The 19,239-nt window shown below is 33.1% G+C and overlaps 2 protein-coding genes across 2 annotated transcripts in view; one reads left to right on the top strand and one right to left on the bottom strand.

Annotated features, from left to right (window-relative positions):
- The window catches only part of LOC106457964, a 52,721-nt gene that overhangs the window by 29,877 nt on the left and 3,605 nt on the right, over positions 1 to 19,239 (top strand). The window contains exons 3-5 of the mRNA XM_022384277.1: positions 16,706 to 16,941; positions 17,266 to 17,450; positions 18,743 to 18,869. Coding sequence (XP_022239985.1) covers positions 16,706 to 16,941; positions 17,266 to 17,450; positions 18,743 to 18,869 — 548 coding nt within the window. The remainder of the gene's footprint in view (positions 1 to 16,705; positions 16,942 to 17,265; positions 17,451 to 18,742; positions 18,870 to 19,239) is intronic.
- LOC106457973 (neurotrophin 1-like) lies at positions 14,248 to 16,148 on the bottom strand. The gene is made up of 4 exons (XM_013917425.2): positions 16,105 to 16,148; positions 15,356 to 15,756; positions 14,901 to 15,143; positions 14,248 to 14,460 (listed from the first exon to the last, which is right to left on the bottom strand). The coding sequence occupies exons 1-4, from the start codon at positions 16,114 to 16,116 to the stop codon at positions 14,277 to 14,279; spliced, it is 840 nt and encodes a 279-aa protein (XP_013772879.1). The 5' UTR covers positions 16,117 to 16,148; the 3' UTR covers positions 14,248 to 14,276.

The following is a 19,239-nucleotide window of genomic DNA, read 5'->3' as shown; positions in this document are numbered from 1 at the left end:
AACACATTATCTCGAAATATTCATATACAATAAAGATATTGTTATAATCAACTGAGAGACGTAAGTAAACTAATACGTTTAATATTACAATATACATATACAAGGAAACTCTTGTTATAATCAAGTGAGAACTGTAAGTAAACTAATACGTTTAATATCACAATATACATATACGAGGAAACTCTTGTTATAATGAAGTGAGAACTGTAAGTATACTAATACGTTTAATATTAAAATATACATATACGAGGAAACTCTTGTTATAATCAAGTGAGAACTGTAAGTAAACTAATACGTTTAATATCACAATATACATATACGAGGAAACTCTTGTTATAATGAAGTGAGAACTGTAAGTATACTAATACGTTTAATATTAAAATATACATATACGAGGAAACTCTTGTTATAATCAAGTGAGAACTCTACGTAAACTAATACGTTTAATATTATAATATATATACACATAAGAAAGCTCCTGTTATAATAAAATGAGAACTGTATGTGAACTAATTTACTATTACAACTTAGAAAACTGAAAGTAACAGGAAGAACAAAACAAGTGGGGTAAAAGTATAGAGGAATTTATCCTGCCACACATGTTATTCGCAGTAAAATGGATAAAGAGGAATGTATAAGTAGAAACAAGTCATGTTAAGAAAAGCAAACTCCTAGTATAAGTGTAAAACTACAAGAAACCGGTCATGTATATCTGAGATTAATTAACTCTAACATGTTAGATTCCTGTATAAGTTCAAGTTGAGGTTAGAGAACTTAATATGCTGCTTTTTTTCTAACCTAAAAAGCCTAAAATTGCCAATTATAGTGTAAAAAAACGCTTGAACTTCAAAATTATTAACCTTAAGTTAACTTTGAAGCTGACATTTTAATCCTAGCTATTTTTAGAAAGTTAACTTTCAGGAAAAAAAACAGCAACTCCCTACGAGAAGAAGCACTACCGCAGGTTACCTGTTCTGTTTCAAGAGTAAATATAACCAAAATTAAGAGTAATAAATACTTTTATTTCTTGATTTGAAGTTCATGTTATACTGTGTTGTAGCCTACAAATTGCATAATTCTTCTCGTGATTCATGACATGCTCGCGTTTTACTGACGTCACGGTAGTGCAAATTGCAACATTAAGCGTCTCTTATGTGACGTCATTTTAGTGTCGACTGACAGACAATATACTACTGTATTGTGGTGTGAGTCGTTAAAACACTTGAACCCTCCAGGCGGCTTTCGACCCCTTTCGATGAAATTAGTAGTTAGTTCAACGAAGTAACATAAGGAACATCTAAATTAAGTATAATTTGACATATAATAGGTCAAAAATATCCCAAAGGCATTAGTAGATTAAATAATTTTACTTTAATAAATAATAATAATAATCCACATACATAATATCTTCGAAACTATTTCTTTAAAGAAGAACCAAGAGCCATCTCCAAAGGTATTGTTTGAAATCAAATCCTCCATCGTCACACGTGAATGAACCATAAATCACAGCTTTAACTCTTAGCTGTTTAGTTCTTGTTCGAAAACTGTTCCAATCATTTCTCAAATAAAAGTTTGGTAAAAAGAAAGCAATAGTTAGTTAAGCGAGTTATCACGATCGTCATGGAGTAATTTTACAAAGTACACTATACCTTTGTAAGTTTGGAAATATTACACTAATATTTCAGGAGGCTACTTTAACACCTATTCTAAAAGCGTGTTATGGCTTTAAATATTTTATTTATTTCCCTTCGCCAGTGTTGTGTTTGTTTCTTCGTTGCGTTACTATAAACATAAAGTTTATAAATATTTAAACATGCATCGATTTTTTTCAAATGTATGTTCTATATGCAAATATTATGCTTTGCGACCGAGCAAATAACTATGTAAGATTTTTACTGTCGGTTACTAAATCAATCCCTTCTCGTACAAATATGTCAAATAAAGCGTAAGTGACTGAACCTATTTCTGCTGATGAACTCTAAGATGTTTTACATTACAGAGTTCACTAAGGTTTATTTATAAAACTTGGATGGCTTAAATATATAGTTTTACTTTCAATCTAAAAGCATATATTTTTCTCTCTTCCTTCTTAGCTGTTGTTAAGTTAAGCTATATTGCAGAATCACGTCGGTCAAATCTTTCGACAACATTCGAAAAATACATTTTATTTCAAACATTTCGTATGTGCTTCCTTTTTCTCGTGGAATGTAGGTTAACTAAATCCCATACTTTCTAGACTGACATCAAAGATGAGCTGAAATAGCTTCAGGATAAGACTCGCCCTTTCCTCTACTATAGGTTTTATACCCGATAATAAACAAGACAGTCAACATGACGTTTAACATACTTCCCAGCTCGCGCTGCCGATGAACTATCAAAAGGTTTTTTTTCGTATCTAAAAATTTCCAAACATAATTTTTATTAAGTTTTATTCTAACCAAAAATCATACTTAATACAGTACAGAAACCTCCTGATTGAATACCGTTGAAATTGTTCAATATATTTTAACGGAATATATATATATATATGGATACAAACTGTCTGTCTGTTTGTCTGTTTTGAAGTTAATCACAAAGCTACACAAAGGGCTATCTGTGCTCTGCCAACCATGGGTATCGAAACCCGCTTTCTAGCGTTGTAAGTCATCAGACATAACGCTGTGCCAATGTGGGCGCCTACATTTATGCCGTTTTTGTAGTATTCAAACTTTACTTCAAAAAAATCATAAATATATATTCTTACTTACATGTTTTAACTTATGTTCATCTATTTATTATAGAATTATATACCCAGGTTATTTGTTTATCTAACAGACAAAAAATACAATTTAATACATATTTAAATAAGAGTAAAAAATATTTCTTTTTGTTTTCAAAATTATAATGATATTAGATAATATCCAAACTCGGTTATATATCTGTGTAAAGCATGATTATAATTAATTATATTAGACCTAAGATATTAGTATCAGGCCAGTTATATCTTTAACACTGCTCGTAATATTTGTAATGCATATAATATTTCATAAACACATTTTCATCTGGAGACCCTTATCAAGTGCGACAGAAATGACTATTTTGGTTATTTTCACCATGTATTAATTCAGAGTACCTTAATTTTTTTGTCTACTTGAAAGAAAAATAAACAGTGAGAATGGAAAATAAATCTCTGCAAACATATTCTGAACTTTCCAAAAAGTCCTCTCTAATACTGTTACAACAATGGACGTTCTGACATTGTTACAACAATGGACGTTTATGATATTGTTACAGACAATGGATGTTCTGTCTTTGTTACAACAATGGACGTCCTGTCTTTATTACAAAACAGACGTTCTGATTTGTTACAACAATGGACGTTTCTGACAACGTTACAACAATGGACGTTTTGTCTTTGTTACCACAACGAGCGTTCTGACAATAGGTGTTTTAGTTACAAATCGATGTAACCCATATATTAAAAAGGTGCTTACAAAACGAAGTATACAATTCTTCACACACTCGGAGCAAAATGAATGAGTTTTATCAATGCTAGAAACGAATTCAATTTATTCGATTTATAGACTTAGTAATAATTGAACAAAAACTAATATTTTCTAAGTCTTCGGTAAAATAAATGAATTGTTCTTACAAACTCTCCAACAGGCGCTAACACCAAAATAATTACCGCTTTTAAAACTAATATTAAACACGGGTTATAACGATAATATTAAATATTACTACAATATTATATCTTAGTCATTAAACAAAAATGTTTTTCAAGTGTTATGTCGTAGCTAGATTTAATTGTAGATAATTCGAACGGCAAAAATATACATAAACGATAATAGGTAAATATGTGTTAGGTCAAAAAGTAATCAAAACTGTTTCTATTTCAACTCCAAATGAAAATGTTTGTTACAATATGTTCAAGACACGCAGAAGATGTTTGGTAGCACATGCTGGATACACATTCAATTTCAGATGGAAATGTTTGTTATCACATCTTAAAAACACGTTTAATTTCAGATAATGTTTGTTATCATATGTTCAAGACTCTTTTTTTTGTTATTTCACTCCTAAATAATAGTTTCCACCATGATAATGTAGATTATTGGTCTCTCCTCGTCTTGGATGATTTTTCATTCTTCTTTTGAAATTCTTTTCTTGTTTCGTCGTTGATACACTGGGGTAAATTCATCTTTCGTTATATTTTTTCTTCTCAATTACTTTCAACTTTCTTAAAATTGAGATTAATGTTCCATCAAAGAGTCTTATCCTTTCTAAGAAAATATATATATATTGCTCTTCGTAAAAATATTCTCCAGTTTATCGGCGTAGCAGATGAAACAGAAAGAAAAAATTATGTGACACCAAGTATCAAAGATACATTCGTTACTTGGCATTATTACTCTATTCCTGCGAGGTTAAGTGGAAGAGGGTGAGGGAGGGGGGAGGGTCCTTATCAAGATTCGGTCCCGCTTTGATTAGTTAAAAACTGACACTTTCCTTTTGTTAAAAGTATGTCAGTCACTCTGTTTCTTGTACCACCAGGGATCGTTGGGTAGTGATATTTTTTTTCTTTTGATATGAGCCTTAATTTAGTGATACTTTCTCCATTTAAGATATTTTAATAGGAAAATCAGAAATGTTTTCATAAAAACAATCGCACTTAATTTAACGCAGGAGAGAATAAAAAATCCATTGGTTATTCCCGAATTACTCAGGATATTTGTTACTTTTAATATTCCTTTACACTGACATCAAACAACAATTTGTACAATAAAACAAGTTACAGACTTATTTTTAAAGACACACAGATGAGGATTTTATCAGGCATGCCCTACAAACAAATCTTGTATAATCTAAAATACTGCAGGGGGTGGGGGAGATTCTCCAACGAAATAGCTTTCGGCAAACAAATATTTCATGTTACTTCTGCTCGCAAAAACTGGCATTTTATTGATAATAAATAGCTACACGGGCGTATAATTTGCCTGGCTGGCATAGGAACGAACATTCTTATTGTTTACTGAAACAAGCTATCCCAGGTGAACACGGTATTTTTGTTATTTTGATTAAAAACTTTGTAATGCTTGCTATTGATATATTTATCGTGAACGGGTTACATAGTTATATTCTATTCCCTAGATCTATTATATGTTTTACGAATATGGTTCAGTACTTGACTAAGGAATCCAGATGAAATTCCTCGAATTTCATGCATAATTTATTGTTTGAAAATGAAATAAAATCAAAACATATTAGAATTGATCTAGAGGAGGATGCACACATCATGGCCACAAATCTTTCATTATGTTAGTAGGCAGTCACTTGTAGAAATCCATGGAGCATTCTTCTAGATAACATAATAATGAAATATATAGTAGACTTTTAAAGCACTGGGGAACACATTTGATAAGAAAATTGTAAAATATAGCATTTAACTTGTACAGGGGACATATAATTTGCTTATTAGATATATTGTTGTATATGCTTTGTGGGGCAAGAGCTTTAAGATGATTCAAACACAAGTGCTTAAAATATCTACTAGTGGTTAAATTATTCCGGAACGGTACGTAAAAGTTCAATATAATACATCATGTTGTAAGTAGGGCAACTTGAAGGTAGTTAAGTAATTTATAGAATCCACGTGTACGTCGTTAAGAAGGATTGGACACTAATAACAGTTATAAAGTATGCTATATATGGTTGATTTTATATTTTTGCACAATGAACACTGTAGAATGATATTATTATATTCATTAAAAAGATAATGTACCTACAGTTACGTATATTGTTACATTCGTTAGCAAGATAACGTATCTCTAGTTATGTATATTGTTACATTTGTTAGCAGGATATTATATCTCTAGTTATGTATATTGCAACATTCGTTAGCAAGATAATGTATCCCTAGTTATGTATATTTCTAAATTCGTCAGCATAATACTCTATCCCTAGTTATGCATATTGTTACATTCGTTAGTAAGATAATGTATCTCTAGCTATGTATATTCTTACATTCGTTAGCAAGATAATGTATCTCTAGCTAAGTATATTGTTACATTCGTTAGCAAGATACTATTTCTCTAGTTATGTATATTGTTACATTCGTCAGCAAGATAATGTATCTATAGTTACGTATATTGTTACATTCGTTAGCATTGTAATGTATTCATAGTTACGTATATTGTTACATTCATTAGCAATATAATGTATCTCTAGTTAGGTATATTTTTAAGTTCGTCAGCAAGATACTGTATCTTCAGTTACGTATATTATTACATTCGTTAACAAGATAATGTATCTCTAGTTATGTATATTGTTACATTCGTTAGAAAGATAATGTATCCATAGTTACGTATATTGTTACATTCGTTAGCAAGATAATGTATCCATAGTTACGTATATTGTTACATTCGTTAGCAAGATAATGTATCTATAGTGACGTACATTGTTACATTCGTCAGCAAGATAATGTATCTATAGTGACGTACATTGTTACATTCGTCAGCAAGATAATGTATCCATAGTTACGTATATTGTTACGTTCGTCAGCAAGATAATGTATCCATAGTTACGTATATTGTTACATTCGTCAGCAAGATAATGTATCCATAGTTACGTATATTGTTACATTTGTTAGCAAGATAATGTATCTATAGTGACGTATATTGTTACATTCGTTAGCAAGATAATGTATCTATAGTGACGTATATTGTTACATTTGTTAGCAAGATAATGTATCTATAGTTACATATATTGTTACATTCGTCAGCAAGATAATGTATTTGTAGTTACGGATATTGTTACATTCGTTAGCAAGATAATGTATCTATAGTTACGTATATTGTTACATTCGTCAGCAAGATAATGAATCTGTAGTTACATATATTGTTACATTCGTTAGCAAGATAATGTTGTGTATATTGAGTGTTTACTGTAGCCATCATTGTCCGTTCTATGTACATATAGTCTAATACTCATTCGTAATCATTACGTACAGAACAACCGGAAGTTATATTACCAAAACTATTTACTTCTGTATGTAACTTTGTTAATGTAATTTCTGAACACCATGACTAATGCACACATAATATAACTCTTATTATTTTTACTAAGTTCGTAAGTTTGTAAGTACTAAAAAAAGATACGATATTTATCTTTTCATAAGGATAACAATAATATAAAAAATAGACGTTTTGACTTAGATAATGTATGGTTGAATCTATCTTTATGTTACAGTTTGTTACCAATAAAAATGAATGTAAACAATAGCTGATATTATACAAAATCAACTAGATATTAAAGTATTTTATCAATTTACCACATTAACTTCACATAATGCTCTCACATAAAAGTATCTCAGCCAAGAAGCTCATCCAAATTGAACTCTTTCCACCCAGTTCTCATTACTCGTTAATTAATGCAATATTTAATAATCAAACCACCCTACATTCTTCACAGCCACCTAACTTACCCGAATGCTGTTAATGAACGTACTTCAGATTGACAGATGAACTTTCTTGAGGTCTGCGGATGATTCTCGAAGCACGTGAAAGGAAAAGCGTCCAATCAAAAATTCAAATAGAGGACAGTTACCTTTTATCTGTACAGAAACCTGACAAACTTGTGGTCAGCACTCGTTTGTCAACTTGCAGGTGGTTTTGATATTAATTCTGACCTGATTTTAAATAACCACCAGAAAAAAAAAGTACAGTTATAATTAGTTTTGCAGAAGTTTATAATATATAATCAATATTCAGCTACTTCGTTTAATAAAGAATCGACCAAATTTCATACCTACACTTACAGTTATTACTGATTCTTAACTGTAATGTTTGTACATGCGTTAGCAAGATAATGTATCTTCAGTTACGTATATTATTACATTCGTTAACAAGATAATGTATCTCTAGTTATGTATATTGTTACATTCGTTAGCAAGATAATGTATCAATAGTTAAGTATATTGTTACATTCGTTAGCAAGATAATGTATCTATAGTTACGTATATTGTTACATTCGTTAGCACGATAATGTATCACTAGTTATGAATATTGTTACATTCTTGTAAAAACAAGAAAAATATTTGAGAATGCTTAGTGAAATTGTTTTTTAAATAGCTATCTATTTTGACAGAAAAGCTAGTGAAAGAGATACTACTCAAGGGTTTTTAACAATCAGAAAGAAACACGACGTTCAGATACAGATGTTGAGGTAATATATGAACGAGAAAGACCACAACTTTATCTTTTCTTTTTGTTTGCTCTAGAGCAAAGCCTCATTAGGTTATCTGCCGTGTAGACCGCTGGGAATCGAACCTCGAATTTTAGCATTGTAAATCCATAGAATTACTACTGACCCATCGAGGGATTCAGAACGTTATCAATTTTGATATTGAAATACCAACAACGTGAATATCAGAAGACTGTCGTTAATTTTTCAAATAATTTTTTTTTAGTTTTTGATGTTATTAGTTATTTATTTATATCGATATTCAATTGACTTTTACAGCTAAAAGATTAATAATAATAATTAGAAAAATAATACTATTGTTTTAAACCAATGCTAACTTTGTTACTTACTGAATAAATTAATAAAAAATGTTGCTACTTTTTACTTCTTAGTTCCGTCACATTAAACACGATTCTATCTCAAATGTTATTTGGTATTAAAACACTAAAACATAATTTTACGGACTGGATGTTTATTCATTTGATAAGGTGTTTATATAAATTGAAGTTATACTAATTTTTGGGTTATGCTTAAGCCTTAGACGAGTTTAGTAGAAATCATAAGGCTACAGTATATATATAACGGCAAGTTTAAGAAACAAAACGTTACATCAGAAATATATTCAACGATCAACCGACATTAATTATTTTACTTACTAACTACATAAAGTTTTATAATAGATTGACTATACACTTGACGACGAATATGTTTTACTGTATTGTATTTATGGGAAGTCGCTTATACCAATGAAGCACGTTTATATAGAACATTAAGTATATTCTTGAAGAATATTTTTTATTACATTGTATTTCCGGGAAGTGCCCTCTGCTGATCAAGTTTGTTTATATGGAAAATTGAGCATACTCTTGAAGATGAATATTTTTTATTATATTGTATTTCCGGGAAGTGCCCTCTGCTAATCAAGTGCGTTTATATGGAAAATTGAACATACTCTTGAAGATGAATATTTTTTTATTATATTGTATTTCCGGGAAGTGCCCTCTGCTAATCAAGTGCGTTTATGTAGAACATTGAGTTCACTCTTGACGAGCAAAAAGTATACTTACTCTTCCAAATTAAATCACGAGGACCTGTTCCTTCTTTTACGTTCCGATTATTATACAGTCAACATGGCTCATTTCTGAAAAAGCACTAGAGGGCGTGTTCACCTAATCATCTATATAAGCTATAAAACTAGCTTCAAGCCGACTCTGCTAGGAAGAAACGTGCAACTTGTTTCATTCAGGTCATATAATACATTTATTTTAAGTTCAGAAAACGCACCTGAAATTAATTATATTCTATCAATAACACCTGGAATTAATCATTTTTAGAAAATGATTGCATATATTTAACGAAACATGTTACTCCTTTGATATGAAAACCGTGCTCATTTAGTTTACTTTAAAAGAGAGAATAGGATTTTTTAACCAGAACTGCTAAGTGGCCAGGTCAGAAACCTCTAGAATTTAGGTATAGCTGTCCCTAATTTTACACTACTGACCAGAGAGAACACGCCCATTGAGCAGCATCCTCGTTAGGCTCCTTTGACCTAATAACAAAATTAACTGTTACTTTAACGCGTCCACAGCTGTCCGCGTTCAGCGACATCACATCTCGAGCCTCGTACCCTTTGATTCGCTACCCGATACCTTAACCATTAGGTCTGTCCATTCTTAAAAAGAGAAAATTGAAAGTACCCTGGTGTTATAATAAGTAACTTTACTATAGGGTCTTGAATGCTGTTAATCTTCGCTTGCACGGTACAGTAGGGAACAAATGTATCTTGGTTTGTTTTGAATTTCGCGCAAAGCTACACGAGGGTTATCTGCGCTAGCCGTCCCTAATTTAGCAGTGAAAGACTAGAAGGAAGGCAGCTAGTCATCACCACCCATCGCCAACTCTTGTGCTACTCTTTTACCAACGAATAGTGGGACTGACCGTCACATTATAACGCCCTCACGGCTAAAAGGGCAAGCATGCTTGGTGGGATGGGGATTCAAACCCGCGACCCTCAGATTGCGAGTCCAGAGCCCTACAGATCAAAGGGTTTGCGTCCTGTTACTACAAAAAAAAATCGTTCTCCACACTTTGGAGCCAGCCGTCAATGCGTTAAAAGAGAGACGGTCAGATCCCACTATTCCATTAAAGTAGCCCAAGACTTGGCGGTGGGAGCTATTGGCAAGCTACCTTTTTTTTTATAGACTATCAGTTCAAAATTATGGATGGCTATGCTCAAATAACCCTTTGTTGAGCTTTGCCTGAAAATTCTGAAAAAACACATACTACCATTTGTACATGTCAATACTGTCATATGTATTTCTTTACGAGTCTGGGTTTACATTTTCGAGCATAATAAATATAATAACCTTTCTGGGATAGACCTTTATTTCGGTGATAGTAGAATCATATTAATTCACATTTGCCCGTGTGACTTTATCACAACTTATAAGAGTAATTATATTTCAGTAAGAACATTCATCGTAAACCAAATTTACTTTACAAGACACGGAACTTGATGTCTGAGTATTTTACCCTTTCGGAAACTATTTGTATTCTGCGCGACGTCAGAGTGTACTTAGTAATTTGTGGCTATTTTATTGAGAATTGTTTGTTTGTTTGTTTGTTTGAATTTTTGCACAAAGCTACACAATGGGCTATCTGTGCTCTGCCCACCACGGATATCGAAACCCGGTGACCTAGCGTTGTAAATCCGCAGACATACCGCTGTGCTATTGGGGGGCATTTATTGAGAATTTAGCTGATTTGTCTAAATAATCAACGAAACTTTAGGGTATAATATACATTCTGATAATATTTCAAAAGAGAAGAAAACAAAGACTAAGCTAAATAAAAACCACATAATACGTTTAGTTACTTTTACTATAAGCCTATAGTTGGCTTGATGAATATTCAACTCATATTGAATGTAACCTCAGAACATAATTATTTTTTAGTATTTACTTTATAAGGGAAATGTCAGCTGATTCGATGAGTTCATGTACAGAAGTTTCATTGCACTTTATAAAAACCACTTGCCTGTGCTAATTCAGTGGCGCATCGCCTCCGAAGCGTAATGTGCTTCCACGTGAGGGATGTTTAGTGTTTCCGATCGTTCGAAGTGCGATGCCGCCATGGGTAGACTCATGAATGGAGGGCTGTGGCACAGCCCATTTTCAGAGGAGGGTTATTCGTGCGGTGAGATTAGTAAACAAGTTTGAGCCAAAAGACACTGCGTTTTGAAAAGGTGAGCCTTTACTATTTTCCGTGAAAGCGGAAAAACGAAGCAGAGAATTTACGCCAGCAACGACCCCTGAAACCACAACCAGATCAAATTTGGAGCAACTCTTTCACCTGCAAAATGAAAAATTTAATTCTGAAAGAGAACTATCTGACCCAGAAAAGTAATTGCTGGACATATCTTCTGGTTCCGTTAATAATGTAATTAATAAGTATTGGAAGTTGATGAAGGTTCACAAACGAAAGATATATACCCACATCTCGAAATCATCATCTCCGTTCCTGAGAAGGATTTTTTGAAGAAACGTAGATCATAAAAATTCCGTTTGACCACATATCTATTACGTCCCTGATGCAGATTTGATGCATTTGTTCTGCTTAAATACTGTCTCGTAATTTCGAAGTCTACATGCTTTGGGAGTCTGTGGAAAGTTTTTCAAGATTGAGATCGTTCTCCTTTGAAGAATCTTTTTACAATAGAATCGTGCAAGAGTGCGTGATCATAGCCATCAGGTGAAGCACGACTGACCATGGGGGTAAGTAATTCCAATTGGAGAAGGGACCTGGGACATCGTCTTATGAACATATGCATCGGAATGTATTTGCATTTTATTTGTTTGTTGTTGTTTTTGGAGGGGCATCAGCAATTGGGGACACATTATTTGTAGTATCTTAACCGTGACCATTGAATTCAAAACTGAAACAGCGATTTAAGTAGCTGTACACAAGTTTATATTCTCTATTCAAAGGGGCACTACATAAAAGTCGCTTAATCCTCAGCACTGAAAGCATACGGAGCTTCATCTTAGCTAATCTTTGTTTACTTGGCGGTTTCAAGTGTTGAACAAACCCCCCGAAAATTCTTAATTTCAGTGTCTATTTATATAGATACCTTAGTTGTCAAAATGCCATACGCTTGGCTTTCAGAGTTCATTTTAAAATAAATCCTAGTTGACCTGATAAGTATACATTATACAATTCCTCCGAGTACAGTTAGCTTTCAATGTTTATTTTAACAGTTTATGTAACTTTGCTAAGCTGACAAGTTCGGATTGAACAATGCTTCTGGGTATATTTAGCATTCAGTGTTTATTTTCACAGTTAATCTATTTTCCCTGGCAGGTTATGATTGAACAATACTTCGTGGTATACTTAGTATTCTGTGTTTACTTTTCCGATAAATCTATTACATGTAGCAAGTTATTATTAAACAATACTTCGCGGTATACCTAGTATTCAGTTTTTATTACCTGAATTGGGGAGTTAAAGTATTGAACGAAATCTTAAAGCTCTTGAAATTTTCTCGAAGTATCGTTTCTGTGAAACAAGTTGACCAAAACAATCCAATAATGAATCCTCAACTAGTTATTTACAAAGTTGGAATTTTGTTTATTTCATAGCAACTTCAAACAATGTGATGTCTAAGCTTTGTTTACAGCATGGAACCGAACACCGATTTCGACGTTGCTAATCCATAAACGCACCGCTGACCCACTGGAGAGTTGAGTTGTTTTACATTGTACAAAACTAAAAACTTACCGTGACTCACAGGGGGACTTGGGTAGTTTTACATTAATCAAGTAATAAAAACATTTGTAAAGCTAAAATGATGTAGGGATAACAGTGCCAAAAAGAATGAAAACAAGAATATAAGGATGATACAGCTATGCATAGATCATCACTAGATGACTTTCAGTATTAAAATTTAATGTTCCACTGTAAAACGTACTAGTACAAAACTTTTACGATGTCGGTCAACTCGACCGACCTTGTAGCGAAAGTCTGTAATAGCTTGTAATAATCAAAACATGTTTTGACTCAACTTGGTTTTCCTTGTACGTAAGTCCTAGGTTTTTAGTTACACTACATTGATGCCTACCCTGACATGACCATGATATTATGAAAAACAAACTGCATACCAAAAGTCAGGAATATATAACTTCCAACTGCAGAAATATTAAAAACAAGTATGCATTTTAAATTTCAATATTGAAAGTAAAGATGACCTACGTATAATTGTATCATCCTTATATTATTGTTTGCATTGTTTTTGGCACTGCCACTCCTACACCATTTTACACTTACAAAATGTATTTATTACTTGTTTTTTGACGGTTTTTTCCCCCTGACCGAAAGTCAGTGTATTCTATGGATGTGTGTAATAAAATTTAATATTATGTGTAATTAATCGAAGAAAATGGGTAGTTTTTACCCTGTGTGTATGAACATTAATGAGAAATGTCTTGGATTTCATGTCATGTTCAATACTAAAATAAGGTTCTTGAATAATATAATCAATTCAAATATGTTTTAGAAGTACCATAATTTTGTAATTCTGAAAAGTTAGATACAATTTTGATTACTACAAACTTTAAACTATATCTCACGTGATAAAGTCAAAAGGAACGTGAGGTTAATGTGCACAAACATGTTATTTCACTATTATAAACTCAGTAACCGTTTTATTTTCAGCAAATTTTATCCCTTTAATTTGTTGTTTCAAATAAACAGTTTCAGCAAAACACACCACCAAAAAACTTTTCTCATACAATTATATTTTATTAATAGTTTCAATACACAGCTTCAATAAAGAAAACGGTAACAATACGACGTGAAACAAAAACATACATACGCGTGGTCAATATAGCATTCAAACGTATTGTACATTTGGGAGAGGGGGTAAACATTTTAAAATATGTACAAACATTATCCATTAGTAACGTCAGCTAAGGCCCAAAAACTAACATATAAATGTACTGCAAAAAAACAACATTATTTTTTTTTTCCGTTCTTTGCTGAACTGCCCATTCGAAGTTTTAGTGATCAATTACGTATGCTCCAACAAGACATGCGCAGGAGGCTGGCAGACGGAAGGATTCAATCTTGAAAGGGTAGTAATGATCATATGGATCGAAAATGAGGAAACGATGATATATATTCTTCTGGACACAGGTTGACTGATAACAATGAGGAACAACTGGACAGGGGGTGTTTGGTTTCCTAAAGAAGCACAATATAATATTTTTAATTATTTTCCCAAACATTAAACATTTTTTTAATATTAAGAAAAAATAAAAAAAGTAAAAATATTATTTGAAATGGATTTTGTGAACATTATTTTTTATTTTTTCAATAAATAAAGTTTACATATTTTGTGGGGATATTATACTTCAAGCCACCAGTTATAATTTTTGTAATAATTTTCAAATTGTGCTTGAAAGATGTAAGGCGATTTTAAAATATTAATATAATTAAGTTGAGCTGATGACGCATAACATTAAAATATACAAAACAATCCTGTTGAAGTTCAGGCAAATGCAAGGGTTAAAACATATATATATATATAATTAATTGCAGATCTGAAGTTATTATGTGTATGCGTGATCTGTGGAACAAAGTGTTAAATACGCAGCTTTTTGTGTTTAAAATCATGAACTTACGTGCACGTTTCAATTCGAGTAGTTTGGGTATACTTTTTAACATTGACTATGATACGCCATTTGCCGTCGGTGTTTTTGGCTCGTAGAGGGCGCCCATATACAGTGTTGGACGGACACAAGTAAGTTTCTTCTGGCAAGGTCTCCAGACGATCTACAGAATCGGCTGTTGATTGGGCAGCTACATCTGCGTACAGTGGAATGAACTCGTAGTGATGCTCATGAATGGCTGCTTTGATTTCGTAGCTAAAAATTTAGGAAAAAAGTTATTTTTTGTTAAAACCAAGCCAACTAGAGAGCCGGAAAGACACACACAAAACAACAAAAACAAAATACACGCCTTCGAATACGTTGTGAATTTGTGAATTTAAAGTTGCGAACAGAGATTAAAACACAAAATCTCAATGCAAGGTTAAATTGAAATAAAATCGATGTTAAAAAAATACAAATTATCTTACGCTGGATAGTCCTTGTCTTCGAGGCAGTACGTTGCCGCTTCATCCGAGGCACAAGATGGGACACCCGAATATCCATCGTGAGCTGCGGGCTGATATCCGCCATAAGTTGCGGGCTGATATCCTGTATGTCCATAGTCACCGTAATCACCGTATGCTGGTGAATAGCCGTACAACTGTTGATGGACTCCGTATGCTGGTGCATAGCCGTACGACTGTTTATGGGTGCCGTATGCTGGTGTATAGCCATACGAGTGTTTGTGGGTCCCGTATCCTGGACTCTCTTCATAATGGACGTACTGCTGGACCGGTTGGTGTTTCTGAACATAAACGACACTGTGTCCACCCGCATCCCCATAACCGATTGGATCGGCAACTACGGCGTATAAGATAACTAGAACTACCTAGAAAAACCAGAAAATCGAACATTTGTTGAAAATACATTTATGTACTTAGTTAACAATTTACTTACGAGAAATCAACAACAGTTAAATACCCAATGCTTCAGTAAGGAAGCACATTATGCTAATATAATAACAGATAGGCAAACAACGATTGAGTCGTTCTTTGCCTACCTATTATTAGAAACCCATTACTAATAGTATGGGAGTTGATTTCTTCAATTGAAAAAAACAAAACAAAAATACTACATTAGAGTCCGTTTGTTTTGTTGTTGTGTATTTTTAATAAAGAAAATGTGCTCTGTTTATATTAGTTAAGAACAACATGTATATCTAACTTTCTATACTTACTGCAATACGCATGGCTGAATCTGGCTACCGAAGCTTACGTTCAGTTACGATCTTAAAACAGACGTCGACACAACTCGAAATCTTTTATAGCCTAGCTTCTCTCTCGTACCCCCCCCCCTCCCACTTTCTACAGAACAAGGATATCTTTTGCACTTTCTGTTAGTTTTGAGTTCTTGGCTCGCTCGAGGATGTAGGTCAGTATATTCTGGTCCAAATGCGATGTCCTGGACCCCGCCCAGTGATGAGACCACCCTTCTCCTGTCTATATTACAGGTGACACGAGCGCAGGTATAAATAGACGTGGCGCGCAACTTTCGCGTCTGTTACTATTGTTGAAATTCAAGACTCAACATGGAAAGTCAGTTTAAGGTACGTAATAACCCACAGTAGTGTTTAAACTGTCCAACAGCACTAATTTTCATCCTACGCTACGGTCATTTTTTTGCACACTGCTTCACATAGAAGAGTTTGGTTTATTGTTACTTTCGCGCTGTTTTAATAAGTTGAGTAATGTTGAAAAATAAATCTGTTAAGTAAGGTAGTTTTTAATTGATATTTATTTATATGGACTGTAATATATTATAGCATATATTTCCCACAGTTCGTTCTACTCTGTACCTCAATAATAGCCTTAACTGAAGGACTAGGAGGAGGTTATTATTCGGGATCTTTATTACCTGTCCACCATCTCCCAGTCTACTCCACAGATCATGCTCAATACGGATATGATAATCAAGAACATGGATACGGATATGAAAAATGTGATCCCACTCAACCTCCACCTTGCGCTGCTAATACAAGCTTACCATTTTGTCTTGAGGATCCATATTATCCACAGTAAGTATCGACTGGGTAACAATATCTTGTTATGTTTTAACTTTGAGCTACTCAAAATTGTTTCATTAATCGGTTTACTTAAACTCGTCCAAAACAAGACAATATATCATACGTACAACACATCTGCCATCAAGAAGCATGAAATTAATTAGACTTCAAAATGCTTCACAAATTCTCTCTACTCACTAGTTGTCGTTTCCATTATTTTTTAAATACGTATTTTTTAAAATAACGAATAACAGATTCACGATTATAATTTCTGAAATATACAAAGGAAGCGTAACAAAATCTACCATACAAGTTACGTTTATTTCTGGAAACTAGTTATGAAATCAAGGATGCCATCTCTGCCGATCCGCACAAGTTTCAGAAGAAATACTCAGACATTCCGGATCAATCTGCTGATGATCTTGTAGATGGTGTGGCAAAAGATCAGGAGTCAGCTTTTGATTACACTTACTACACCGGAGCCGGAACGTACGACAAAACTCACTGGGAAGGGCCAGAAGGTAATAATTATATTACTTTTATAGCTATATGGATTATGAGTACTAGTTATGGTGTGGTGTTATAGTTTAAGTATGATCAGTGGCGACCTCTAGAAAAGTAGAAATGCACACTAACATTTGCGGTAAAAATCACATAGACTGCAGACATATTTTTCGCCTCACATTTGTTGTGAATTATTTATTTCGGCTTTTGAATAAGAGGTGACGTTTCTGATGCTTCGCCAGATTTTGGGCGTTCAAAGTGTAACAAATACACGCCTATCACATTAGCACCTTCTCTTCAAGGTTTTCAAACTCATATCTCAAGTTTAACTGTGAGATTGAACATGTTTATAACACTGTGTATCTTGTATTTATACTTTGCTTTACAAGCCCCCATGTTCCTCCTAGAACATTTATTATGTCATTACTCGGATTACTAATGCCTTGGTGTTACCTGTTATATATATCGTAATACAGAATAGTTTATAGAGTTTATTAAAAATGTTTCTCATCGGTGTCGTGGCTAGAAAGAAAAAACATTAATGAGTTTTTCCGGTGAAATTATGAATCAAAACTCTAACATTTCTGGGTGATGGGGACTAACGCTCGGTATCCACCTCCCAGTTAAGCTTATGATGTATTATATTAAATTATTAAAATCTTTTATTGTTATTATTTGCTCTTATCAACCACATTTAACAGCTTCTGATGATCAAAAGTAAGAATTAAAAGGCAACTTATAAATTCATGAAGCTAATTATCCAATCAAACCGACGAGAAGTATACAATGTCATTAATCAACACATAAGAACAACAGATAGTACTTTTACATCCTTTATCTTCGTAGAAGACATTTCCCTTCTAAGTGTTTTTTTTTCCTCTGCAAAGCTTCTGGAGGGCTGCAAATAAGCAAACTATTCAGGGGCTTCGAAAAAATTAAACTTTTACATCTAAACGTATCAAAGAACAACAAAAGTCCAGTGAAGCTGCATAATAATAACAATAATAATAAAATAACATAGTTCTATTATACTATCGGACTTAAATCAGAGGAAATTGATATATAATATAAAATTATAACTTTATTTTAAATTTATTATTTCATCATTTTACTTTCGTGCATAACGAGTAAGATAATCTTCCTTTAATACACATAACGTTTATTGTAGGATGATTTAAAAAACGTTAGAGAAAGAATTAAAAGAACATTTTCAAATGGAGATATTATTGCCAGAAATTATTTAGATGGTAAAGAAAGAAGAACGAGGTCACTAAAGCATTCCTTTTATACCAATATATTGCAATCTTAGGTTACATCTGTCCATCTCAAGTGCTGTACGCTCAACCTAAAAGAGCAGTAAACACTGAAGGAAAGTGGAGAGTAATTGTGAACGCTGTTCATTATTACACCCAAACAGCAAGAGTGGAAGTCTGCCTGTAAGTACAGTCATGCTTTTTTTGTTTATTTATTACAAATTGTATGTACGATTGTATATCTATTTCATGTATTCAGGGAGATTAGCTAAGTATTTTTTTTCTAACATTATAAATCATTACAACCTGGACAATACCTTATGCGAACATAGGCTAAAGAGCCAGGCTAGACAACCCTAGGATTCAGGTCCAACTGTCCATAATTGAACTCCTGACCAGAGGAATGGTAATTTGTCAGTAATACCCGTCGCTACAATGGTTTAGCCTAGTTTGTTTTATCGGATAATGGGATAGACTAATTTTTTTTATAGCGTACATAACAGAAAGTACGGGGCTTGAACAACGGCATCACATCACGAACCTTGGACATTCA

The sequence above is a fragment of the Limulus polyphemus genome, unplaced genomic scaffold (assembly GCF_000517525.1).
Source record: "Limulus polyphemus unplaced genomic scaffold, Limulus_polyphemus-2.1.2 Scaffold20, whole genome shotgun sequence".
In the NCBI taxonomy this organism is placed as follows: domain Eukaryota; kingdom Metazoa; phylum Arthropoda; class Merostomata; order Xiphosura; family Limulidae; genus Limulus; species Limulus polyphemus.
This window is presented reverse-complemented; position numbering and strand designations above follow the sequence as displayed.